Source organism: Passer domesticus, chromosome 11 (assembly GCF_036417665.1).
Source record: "Passer domesticus isolate bPasDom1 chromosome 11, bPasDom1.hap1, whole genome shotgun sequence".
Classification (NCBI taxonomy): Eukaryota; Metazoa; Chordata; class Aves; order Passeriformes; family Passeridae; genus Passer; species Passer domesticus.
In genome coordinates, this window is record NC_087484.1 from 2,708,979 (window position 1) to 2,721,976 (window position 12,998).

General features: G+C 39.2%; 1 protein-coding gene across 7 annotated transcripts in view; it reads right to left on the reverse strand.

Moving 5' to 3' along the window:
• Positions 1-537: 537 nt before the first annotated feature.
• Positions 538-12,998, reverse strand: part of BCHE (butyrylcholinesterase) — a 45,796-nt gene continuing 33,335 nt past the window's right edge. For all 7 annotated transcript variants that reach the window (XM_064385167.1, XM_064385170.1, XM_064385165.1 and 4 more), the window contains 2 exons: positions 7,413-7,579; positions 538-850 (listed from right to left, as the gene is read on the reverse strand). In XM_064385167.1, the coding sequence (XP_064241237.1) occupies positions 729-850; positions 7,413-7,579 (289 nt within the window). In that variant the 3' untranslated portion in view covers positions 538-728. The remainder of the gene's footprint in view (positions 851-7,412; positions 7,580-12,998) is intronic.

Consider the following 12,998-nt stretch of genomic DNA (forward strand, 5'->3'; position numbering starts at 1 on the left):
AATTTTTTTATTTGTGAGTCTGTAATTCTTTACTCCTTGAAAAATGAGGATTGTGGGAAAGGCGTTGGCTTTTCCAGCTTATTTCACCGTAGCACTTGATTTAGGCTTTCAATACACAGCTTAAATCCTCTCCTGCCATGGCTTTGTCCACATATTTGGCTAGAAAATAACACTGATTCCCACTTTTATGGCAGTCTTAAAACTTGTCTTAAAGACTTTTTGGTCTAACAAGCAAATATTGCCTGGTGCATCCAGCAAAATTATTGCATCTTTATGTTTATGTTGATGAAATTATGTCTGAAACAAGGCTTGAGTGAGGTGGTGTTGCAGTTAAAGATTAAATCTGATTGTGTTCTGCATGGCAGTGCTGTAAAACTGCTATTTCTGTTTAAAAAAAAAGTCCATTTTCCTCTAACTGATTGCATTGTTTCTTTGAAGGGTGAGTTTAAGCAGCAAGTATTTATAAGAATATGTACATCATTAATCTCCAGCCTTTAATCTCGACAGTCCTACTTGACCCAGGGAAGCTTCAAAGGGTGTGGGTGCCTTATATTTTTTTATTGAGAGAGAAGATAAAATATAAAGGAAAGATCTGAAATCAGAGTTGTATCTGTAGCATTTTCTTTTAATCTCCATAATATATTTAATGCTCGACAGGTTGGGAAGCTACCTGAATATTTGCCTGATGAACAGTTCTAGGGACAAACTGGAAAGAGTAAACATATTAATTAGAGACTGCACAGCTCCTTCTTGCTGGTGTAATCATTAAATTGATTTTTCCAGTCTGACATGTAATTGTTCCAGCGATGGAATCCTGCTTTCCACTCTCGTTCTGCTTCATCAATATTTCCTGTAAAACATGAAATGGGTTACATTAATCTAAATTTGAATCTCTTTGTATGCTAATTGAAAAATAATTTTGATTATCAATGTCATCTGCTCCAAATACATTATGGGATGGTCTTTTGCTTCTTTTCTTAAACCTGGAATGACTGAAAATTCAGTGATTAGTATTTTGTCTTTACATCAGAAAGGAAGGAGTGCAAAGATATCATTCTGGCTGGGTAATAAATATACTTTGTATTTTTAAAAAATATATATTTTTAATATACATTTTGGGTAATTCTTCTGTCCATCAAAATCATCCTTTTTAAGTCACTTTTTTTTATCCTCAAAATATTCCTTTGGTTAAATATACCCTGCATTGAAACCCATACACCCTGAAGACTAAATAATGCAAAATGAGAGAGATGCTCGTAAAGATAAGGTGAAATCACAGCTTTGTTTAAGGCAACAGCAGGAATTCCATTGCTTTAATGGATTTCAATGGATGTCCGGGATCTTGACCTCCCATGGAACAAATCCCCGAGTTTGAAGCATAAAGGGCACAGGTTTGGAATAGGACACTGTCAAATGTGCCCTATGTCAACATGAAACCATCTTCTCTTTTCTTTTTCGTCCCCAGCTTTAAAGCATTCTCCAAGTAATCCTGAGTCCCAAGGAAATATTTAATGCCAAATTTGTTACAAGCATGGGAGCAGAGGGTGAGGATGAGAAGAGTCATAGAAATGCAGCATTTCACAGGGTATTTTATGGACAGGGATCCCCTCCTGCAGCCCTAAAAGGTGATTGACACTATGAGAAAGGCAGAGGCCTTGCAGGAACATCCCAGACACCACCAAAATGTGGATAAAACCTCCAGGCTGTATCAGTCACTGATGTTCATCATTTGGTTTCAGCTGTAGAGTTCAGGATAAAGTTCAGAAACCGTTGATGATCTGTGAATGCTTTGTTCATTCTGGACTCAACTCTGGTGGTGTCCCTCACTGGCAGGGCTCACTTCCAGAAAAACTTGGGGATGGTGTTCCTGAGGTAACAGCTCCGTGGGTTCTTTATGCTCCTTTGGCTTTTATGTTCTTCTGCTGCTCTTCTTCCCTCCATAAATACACCCCTTCCCCCTTTTTTACGACCTGCCAGCACTGCAAGTGTAACTGGTGATGTGAAAATGAAATACTTCTGTGTTTTACACATCACTAGAGAGAATATTTGAGGGAGAGAGTTCACTGATTCCGAGATTTAGCTTGGAGAAGCATCCAGTAATTTGGTCGCTTATCTGCAGTTTAGCTCAACGTTTCCAAACCTTTTTGGTCTGGAAATCCAGATGGCAATTTAATGAGACTTTGAAATGAGATTTACTTCTTGGTTCCAGTGAGACCAGAAATAAAACCAAGATATTTTTTTCTCTGGGAAGTCCTGTACTTTTAAATGCAGTCAAAAAGAAAAGTGTGAAGAACAAATATGGGAAAAAATGTCAATAAATTAACCACATCCTTCTCCCTCAGCTCAAAGTTGTAAATAAGCTTGGTTATAACAGAGATCAAAGGAAAGTTCAGATACTTTAAAATTTTCTTTCTGCAGGCCACAACTGCCATTAACTCAGAGATGATTTGGAAGTGCTGGTAACAATAAAATCTCATTTTCATTGCTAACTATGCAGATAGAACTCAGAAACACGGGGACAAAACATGCACAACATTCTGCTTTCCTGACTCTAAGACCTCTCCTTTACACATATTTAATTTAAAGATGTAGTCAGGGTCTCTGGCAAAGGGAAATTTTTCACATTAAGTCAAATGGATTGGTGATTTACTGTAAGAAGCAGTAGCACTATTATTTGGAGAAAACTGCCTGAACTGTATTTCTCATTTTATTCTTGATTTTGGGTGTCCAGTTTAATTTATTCAGGTAAAACCTCCACTTATGAATTAAAAAGGAAACTCAAAAACCTCTCTTCTTTAATTATTCAGGTGTAGAGGTGTTTCCAGTCTGCCCAAAGACACTGAAATATCTCTACCATAGACACGTCTTGAATGAAAAGTCACTGTTCTGGAGTATAAATTATGGAGCTTTTCAGTCCTTTTTAAAGATTATGGTAAACGAGTGAGCCAGCTAGAGAAAGAAGACATCAAAAAATTCAGAGGACCCACCATTATGGATCTAAAAACAAAAGGGGGATGGAAATCACTGAAATAAGAACTCGGATTCCCATTTGTTTGCTTTTCTTCCCCCCAGTGATAAGATCCAAATTGAAGTCACAAGTCAATGCATCCCATTATCACCAACATCATCAATCTCTGGGAGGCAACCACCCGTGACTTAGATGAGCTGACAGCTGGGAGGCAAAAAAGAAAAAGATTAGAGAGTCCAAGCTGACCAACAATTACAGCTCAGAGCACCGGGTGGCTGCACAGCCAGCTAAGAGTGAAAGCGGGGAATTTTCTAGGAGCCACTGGGGCAATCCCAAACTTTACCTTAATTCCCGTGCAAAGCCCAGTGAGTCTGGGCAGGAGTAAAAGGGAGATTCTGTAAGCAATGAATCAGTCCTCTGAAAGGTTCCAGTTTAACAGATCAAAATTTTAAAAAGTTTTTTTTTTGATTCTTCAACAATGCCGGCACAATCAGCTGGAATTTCCTCTCATTCCATCTCTCCCTTACTTTAATGTGTTACTGCAAATTTAAATTTATCACCATCCCATCCTTTGAACTGCTGGATGTGCCAATAAAGTGCTAATCTTAACATTAACACACAAAAACACATTTAGGATTGGGATAAAGGCCATATAGCTGTTAATTAATAAGGGATGGCAAGTTAGAATTCATTTTTCTGTCTTCAACACCTCATGATTGCAAGTTTCACGATTGCAGGTACTTGTAAGTTTCTGGGTTCAATAATATGATAAATGCCACAGGTTTATGCTGCACATTCTCATGGTGAGAGTTTCTCCACAAATGTCACAAATAATATCTATAGTGAATATTCTTTAATCACACTCTCTGGATATCAAAGCTTTGTTTGACACAGCAGTATATTCATTTTCACATGTGTTTTTAAGGACTACAAAATCCTCTCTTTTATTGTTTTAGTTCTTCCAGAAGTCAGCAGAGCTCTCTGGGAGATGAATAATTCTAAGGGCTGTTATCTTTCCAATGACATGGAATGAAATGTTGGAAAGAAATCAGATGGTTGAGGTACAGAAACTTTTTGCTCATAGGTGCAATGAGTAAAGTCTTTGTTGAGAGGTGTGGTAGTATTGGTGAGGTTACCTGTGATTAATTCACATTTCTTCATGTATCCAACTCTGTGGAAATTTAATTTAATTGTGACCGTGAATTTTCTATTTAGTAAATTTTTTAATATTCTTACCACCCTGAGTATTTATCTCTGGATAATCCAGATACTGGCCGGAGGATCACATCAAATACAATAGTTTTTGTTGCTCATTGGCCAAGAGGTTGAACATTTCTCTGCCTCCACACAAAAAAGATCTTTTAGGGTGGTTTTATATGACCAAGCTTGATTCTTCATAGATGATACATGATCCAGTATTATCACACAAAATAGAAAAAATACGTATTAGGCACACTAAAATAGTAATGGAAAAGTAAATGGAAAGTTTGGCTGCCTGCAGCGTTCTACAATCAAGAGGAAACGGGCTCATATAAATAGGAAGGGCTTTAGATGCATTAAAGGTTGTGTTGAGGAGGTAAAGTCTGACACAGATCCTTTTATAATTAACATATGATTGCTCTAAAAGCCACTTAAAAGTCACTTAATGTTTGCTGTCCCTTCAGCGTGGTACAGAAGCAGCAGCAGCCAGCTGAAACCCTTCTGGTTTCTGGATGGAATGGGAAATGCTGAGTGCTCCCAGCTTGTCCTGGGCTGGGCAGGGTGCAGGGTGAGAAATTGGGTTAAAATCCTGTAGGAATTGTGTCTGCTTGGAACTCAGAACCCAGGTCTACTTGTCTTGGACTAAAAACTCCAGGTTCTGACTTGTGTCTTTAGTGGTGGACTTATTAATTGAAACCCGAGGAGAAGACCTTAAGAAATCTTCCAAAATCACACAAATTACTCTTGAGGTATCGAGGACATATTTTATATCTGGCTGTTACTCTTGTGTTGCTGTGAGAGCTTTATTTTTTCCTTATTATTTTCCTACCCCACAACCATAATAATTTTTTTTTTTTAATCTGATATGATTGCTTGAGGAAAATGTGAATTTTCTAACAGTAAAGATATATATTTCTCATATATTTAACTGCCTCAGGGAACTTGTCTTACCCAGCCTGTGATGGGAACAGGCTGGTTCAGATCCAGGACACATTTGGAGCTGGCCTTTAAAATCCCTCAGTGGGTGGCAAGGCTTAGGTTAGGAGTGGGTCAGGAATTAGGCAAGGGGTTACCAAGCAAATCCATGGCAAATCCTGATCACTTGATGCTAAAAAATTACGATTTCTGCAAAATAAGTGGTTTTGGTTATCCTCTTTGGGTTCTACCTGATAGAATTCTACTCTGCCTATCTGAACCCTACTTGAACTTGTAACAATAAGAACATAAAAATTCCTTACTTGTTCCCTGTCATCTTATATCACCTCATGTTACAGCAACCTTCTTTTCCTAAGAATATTTCAATGAAAGGAGTAAGAGAAAGGACAGACCCTCAGAATAAGAGGAAATCTCTGCATTAATGCTGTGCACTGTCCTTTGGGCATAAAAGGAGAGAGCAAATGCAAAACAATATTTCAGTGAAGAGAATTATTGCAATATAAGTTATTATATCACATTTGTACGCAGGATTTCAAAGGGTTTTCTGTCAGAATTGGATAATATTGTACAGGGAACATAATGGAAATACTCTGTTTTTATTATTGCAATGTTTCAAGGACTGACAGATGATACAAGACAAGGCAGTGCCACTTGTTGACAACATTCTTGCCTCAGTTCTATATTTGGATCCAGACACGACGATTCTTCTCTTTTTGCTAAGAATACGCTCGTGAATTTCTTTTAATTAAATTATGTAAATTGATGTTGCGAATTACCGAATGTGGCACAGTGATGAATTTATGTCTGCTGGCAGGTCCTGAGTGTTGCCTCATCATCCCTCACCCCACAAGACCAGGCAGAGCAGCTCTTCTCTGCCCCAGGATCTGTTGAACTCTGGTGATCTGCTCCCTCCTGCTCCACACGGGCTTAGCTAAGCTCAGCCCATTTGTAGGATCCACATTTTTCCCTAGGGTTTCCCAGCCAGGTTAAAGGAATATATAAAAGAGCTCAGTTCTCCTGGCTCAGCACAAAGTTGTCAGAATCTTTGAAACCTCCCTGAAATCCACCCGTAATTGGGAAAGCTGTGATTTTAAAATCACACAGTAGGCTTCATAAATTATTCATTTTACCTACTGATTTCGTGTCTCTTGATTTAATTGAAAAACATCTGTTGAATTGAGAGGGGATAAAAGTTGAGCCATAATACAGTCACAGACTCAAATGAGGAGGGAATAAATTATTTCAGAAGGAATCATCTGTGCACTGTGACAGTTTACATATTTTTAAGGCTTACGTGTTTTTTAAGACAAGCATTCAAATTGAGTCTTAGAGAAAGATTTTAAATTACTAATTAACATCTTAAAAGTGTATCTCATTTTTGAAATGAGACTTTCCCTCAGTCAAGCTGCAGAATGTGATTCCAGAGCTGCAAAATCACTTTATAAAATCAATTCCTTTTGAAATTCAGAGCACAGAGGCTTCATCTATTGCTGGGCTTTGGTAAAACAGGGCCACTGGTGTTCGAAAAATTTGGGTCTTCTCTGTTCAACTGATCCTAAAGTTTCAAACAATTATATTTTTCTTGGTAGTGAAATCTCATCAATCTGTTGTATACATGGCCAGGCACAAATTGGTTCTGTTTTCTATAGGCAAATCCTGCAGGCTCTGGGTTCTCAGCAATGACACTCCAGAAATAAAACACAGGGCTCTCACGTGAGCTGGAAACCAGAATCCCCTCTTGGCAGTGCACTTCACATCCTCAGGGGATCAGTTGCATAAAATAGAATCCCATAAATAATAGATAATATAATCCAAATATAACATCCTGTAACGTCCCACAGTTTATACAGAACATCTAAAGCCTCCAGAGCTCCCAGTGCAAACTCTCCTTTAGCACTGATTTTCCTGCTCACTCCTGCACCCAAGAACCCTGGTGGCACCAAAAATCTTTCAGAGGGTACCCAAGAACAGAGGTTTCAGCACTCAGCGTCTCACATTGTGGTTGCATCTGAATTTTGGGACAAAAAAACTCCGTATCACAAAGTCCTGGCCCTTGGTGTGTCCCCAGGTTTTGTTCCTGGTACAATACAGGGTGGTGACCCCAACGCCAGAAGCACAGGGCACGTTCTGGGGTCCACCCTCAACACAGCATGGACAGTTCTATCCAACACCAATTCAGTTTTACCCAAATGAACATCTCCGTTACAAACAGGAACAGAAAGATCTGAACTCAATTATCACATTAACATCCAGCAAATGATCCTTGCATGAAAGTTTTATATAAAAGCATCTAGAAAAGCATTGTTACCTGTCATTTCCATGACTTTGGGGAAAAAGTGTTTCCAGAATCGACACTGCTGAGCTCGTAGCTTTGTCAGTACCTCGGAAGTGTTGGTGTTCAGTGTCAAATATTTTTGGTCAGTACTAGTGAAGACTGGCCACTTTATTCCATTAGTCAGGGTCCCATTTGGAGCTCTAAATGAGAAAAGAAACACTTCATTTACAATGAGGAACCACCTCAGCACACAATAAAGCATGATTTGGGTTTATTTAATAGTTGTTCAGCTTAAGTATATTAATTTGGAATGACTGATGTGTCCTTTTGGAAGTAACAGGGAAAAAAAACAGATAAATTTGATTTACCCTCATTTGAAGAAAAAAAAATCCCCCTTTTGAGGTGTTCTGGGTTCATCAAAGGGAAAAGCTTAATAAATGATCATATTAAAGCAACTTTTTGAATCTGGAGATTCTCACAGAAGCTATGAATTATTAGAGATGACTCTAGAACTAACCAGCCTGCCAGTCTGAGAGGTTGAGTGGTTTGTGTTTTAGTTTGAATGCCTTTGATCCCTTCAGATGGACAAACATATTGGAGTAAATGACTGGGATAAACATGCAAGTAAAGGTAAAAATAATGTCTAAACTGGGATAAGATCTGCTCTGGGAGAGAAAACAATTATTCCTCTTTAAGAAGGAACTCATCCTGGAGGCGTGTTGAGTCCTGTTTGTGGAGGGCCAAATGGGAACAATCTGAAATCTTGTGGTAACTGGGAAGAGGTACAGAGGGCTTGACCCTTTATAAAACCAGCTCTGCATGTGAAAGGAGCACAGCTGTTGGTATTAAAAGAGTTGTGATAAATATTTATAATGCAACAGAATTCAAAAGGCTCCAAGGACAGGCATCCAGATTCCACCTCCAGAAATTACAGCATCTGTATGAGGGGAAAAAAATGGTTTAAATGTGTAGGAGAACAACAAAATGGGCAGTGTTACATTAGGGAACAAACGAAACAGAACATGCATTTTAGAATAAGTAGATTTGTATTTCAAACAGTCACAGATCTCCATTAGCTCAGGAGAGGTTAAGGATAGAAAGTAAACATTTTATTTCAGGGCAAGCACAGGGAGCCATTTTCTTTCCTAGAAGATGACATCAAGGAATCTGGGATTTAGGGCAGAGCAACAGTAATTGGTGATTCTTGGTGGGATAAATTTACTCTGAGCTGAGTTAATTTGGTTCTCTCTGTTTTACTTTTCACCAGGATTCTTGCTAGAGGGCAGAAGGCAAAGAGGAGTCCAGGGAGTGGAGCCCATTTGGGTTCTGCTTCCCAAGAGAGGGAACAAAGCAAGAGGTGTGGGGGGGAGCACTTGGAGCACAAGACGCTGAAGCAATATCGACATTTCTCAGATAATTTGGAATTAATCAAGTTTTCAGTCCATGTTTTTGTGTTTTGGGGTCTTTGGCATTGGCTGCTTCAAGAATCGGTGTTGGAATAAGAGCTTCAGGCTGTCATTTCCTGACCTGCTCCCTTCTTCACTGATTTTTCCTGACTAATTCAGCTCTGATTAACCCATGTCACCTTTTTTAAGTGCACATTTATTTGTGGCTCCTGAGAATGATGACTTAAGCAGAGCTGACTTGCACTTCAGTTCAAGATCAGGATGCTAATGGTGCTGTCAGTATTCATTTAACAGCTTTTATGCTATGAAATAAATCATGACATCCCACATTACCATTTCCAGGTGTGTGGGGGGATTACACAATGCCTCGATGGCTACAGATGTATTTTACTAAAAAATGATTGAAAGAACTATCAGGTGAACGCAGCACTTTGAAGCCCGTGAACCTGCTGATTATGACAATCTCTGCATTTCTAGGAAGTTTACTGTTCAAAGAAATGCCCAGCAATTTCCTTCTTGGCTTTAATATTGAAAATTTCCCAAGTTAAAAAGCAGCTCCCAGTCGGAGCAAAAGGGAGATCACAGGAGTATAATTTGGAACAAGTTATGATTATAACCTTGTTGTTCCCTCACAATTACTGTTCATTCCTTCTTACTAATAACTTCATGATGAGAATTGCAGTGCCCAGAATAGGCTGTAAAATTCCCTGTTCTTTGCACCAAATTCAAGGTCTAATAATATTCATACAGAACACTGGAAGTATGGTGGGAATATCTTCAGCGGGCAGACAGGAATCCAATATCTTGCACAAACTTGTCGCTGCCCATTAAGGTTTGGATGGACAATCTTTGGTGATCGATTACAGAAACTTGTTTGTACTGAAAAAAAAAAGTTTCATTTGCATGGAAACCTCCATTCTATCACCTTTTATCAATTCCTTAATCTTCTGCTCTTTCATTTTCTGGTATTGCTTAATCACCTCTGCTTCAGTAATTGCAGTTTTGCCACTTCAGTGCTGGCATTGGGGCCTGATGGTGTGTCCTGAAAAGGCTTTGTGCTGTGCATCTTCAGGCCAGGCCTCTATTTCATGGTTTTATCTTGTCAAATCACCTTTCTTGGACAAGATTTATTCAGAGAAGGCCTTAATTTTGTTTGGAGGAAATAATCAAATAGTATGGCTTCAAAGGGAAGTTGGAAGATCCAACCTCCTGAAATGAGCAGGGGCATCTTCAGCTAGACCAGGAATACAAGCTTCACTGAAGATCTTAGAAAGAACCTTTTCCTTTTCTGCCCTTCTTACCATTTGCAGGAGCAAGTCCTCAGGCAATGAAGAAATACAATTCTTTGAATTGCTCCCAGAAAAGAAATGTGAGAAAGAAAAACAAAGCAAAGCAAAACAAAACAAAACAAAACAAAACAAAACAAAACACAAACTCAAACCACCTGTGTTTAAACTGTGGTGCAAACAGAATTTCTCTCATTCCTGCAGCTATGTTTTCTCTTTGCATATGCCCTGAAATTATAGGCTGGATTCTCTCTACTCTGGTAGTGGCACAGCAGCTCATTTATAGTAAATTATTTTGTTGAGATATGTTTTTAAGTGGAAGTTTCTCGGTAGTACTTGTTACTTAGATCAGCTTCTTCCCCCTTTGGGTTTTTCCATCCACAATTGCCAATAATTTCTAGTTTTCAAGATTAATTTATAACAAGTGTACTAAATTTGATATAGGCGTGAAGAGGGTTGTGGAAGAGCTTATTCACCAATCATTTCTCTGTATTTAATATTCATCTTCAGCAACTTTAGAAAGAGAAAGTTAATTTCATTCCAATGGAAAATGCAACATGAACAGAGCTCTGTTAATCATAATAAACATACATACATTACCATTCTCATTAATATGATCAATATAGCCTGAAAAACAATACCAGCTCACTGCATTTTTATTAATATTCACACAGCATTACCTTTACAAATGGTTTATCATACAGACACACAAAAATACGTAATTCATCATCTGACTGCTTTTGGTAAACATTCAGGATATAAAGTACCTGGAAAACATTCTCTTTATTTTTGTGAGCAAGTTCTGAATAGCGGAGTGAAAACTCATGGAGTGAATTCCATCATGATCACAGAGGTTATTCTTTTGTAGTGTTAGATTGTATTTTGAAGAAATCCAGAATGGAAACTATTCTCTGCTAACCCTCCTGAAAACATGTTTAGGGTGCTTTAGGATTTACCTTTGTAGAACAAGTGTCCTACAGTGTAGCTTAGAGTGCCCCAAGCTTCCACCACGTTCCTGTTTGTGACTTACCTTGTGGGTTTCTCCAGAGGACAAGAAAAACAATCCCAAATCTCAGTGCCTACTAAGATGAACTAAAATTAGTAATTCTGCTGCACCCTCTGATTCCCCTGTGCAGGAGGAATTGAGATCCAAGGGAGACCTGTTCCTCCCAGTGTGAGTGGATTGGCTTCACCCTGGTTGGAACTGCTGGTGCTTGATTCCAATTTGGCCATTCTATTTTAAAAGCTGGTTTAAAGGCAGGAGAGAGGGAATGTGAATCCCTTTTATGATTTTTTTAATGCTTTTGTGATTCCTGGTGGAATCGCCACCACTGGCAATCAGCTGGTTTCCATGGGATGGAATATTATGAAGTGTTACCATGGCACAAGAAAACCAGGAGGGGGAATGGCCTTGGAAGGAATGCAACAGCAAAAATAACCCCAACTCTTGCAGGTTTCCTGCAGCTGCAGTACAAAACCTCTGAGAATTATGGAAACAGTCAGTTCAGCATCAAACAAGAAGGACAACCTAAAGGTTTCACCCCAAGGGTAGCTCTGGGAGTAAGGGCTGCTTCTGCACATCTGATGGTTTTGTACGAATTTGCTTAATGACATCATCGATGTGAGAAAATAGTGACGGGTTTCTGAAAATACAAGTCATTAAACACTTCTCATATAATTGATCTAAATTATTATTTAATTGAAATAAAATAAAAAAAAGTCATAGAAGTGTTCTTAATAAGGTGAAAAAATCCTAAATTGTGTGGCATTTGAGCCTTACTGAGATTCCCCCAGTAGGAAAGAAAGGGCTCCTCTGATGAGCACTATGAGTCTGAGGGATGTGCAGACTCGAATCCTTCAAACTCCCTTTGTAATCAGCTGGTTCTGGGAAGTTCATTATACCCTGCTGTGCCCAGTTCTCACTCCCAGATCACACACACGAGTCCATAATCCAGTGACTGCAAAGTGTCCCTGAGCCAGGGGGAAACTGCTTTGCAAGTCCTAGCCTGGGTAAATATTATTCCTTCTGCTGATCCCTGAAGAAAGCAGCAGGATCCAGCTGGCAAAGTCCTTAACTGAGAGAAACTGGAGAAGAAACCTTGCAGCCAGGCTTTCTTACACCTTCACAGGCTAAATAAAGCTCAGGATATTCCTCCCAGATTCCAGCCTGGACACAGCAGCTGCCTGTTTAAATGCCTTTAACTATAAATTATAGTGGGATGTGCTACTATATATCAGTTTCAGGAAATGAAGCAACAAGCTGCTATTACTTTTTTTTTTTTTTTTTTTTTTTGGAGTTTTTCTTTGGTTTTGTTTTTGGTTTTTTTTACTATTTGCTATTATGTTTTTTGTCTTGTGTTCTGCTCCAAAGAGCCCCGTGGAGCACCCATTGAGTTGAAACAATTCTTGCATGTCGTAAATTCCTGCTGTATGCAAGGCAGGCCTCAAGGTATTGGTTATAAATAATGGAGCATTTGAGACATTTAGATGCAGGATGATCTGCCTCAGCTCTTTGCCGAGCATTCAGGAGCTGGGTGCTTCCAACCCCTGGCTCCTGGACAGGAACCTGCTCTGGTGGCAGGAGAAATAACGAGTTTGAGCCAGAGCTAATGAGCCCTTCAACCCCTGCCTGCACTTCTGACCCTCTGGGCTGTGCTGCACGTGGGTCCCCTTCCCTCTGAAATATTCCAGCCAAGCCTGGGGCTGCTCCAGGAACCCCAAACTCCACACAGAGTGTGGATGAGATGGGATTTTATCTTATGAGGTCTGGAGCTGTCCCACTGTTCTGTATAAGAGTCACAGTGAGGATTTCACACCTTCTCCAGGACTCAGGTTCTGGTGTGAATATTCACATTTCATATTTACATGGCTTTTATATAAACATGAGAGAGGTAACACTGCATCTTAGTCCTTCTTTCTGCTGAAAG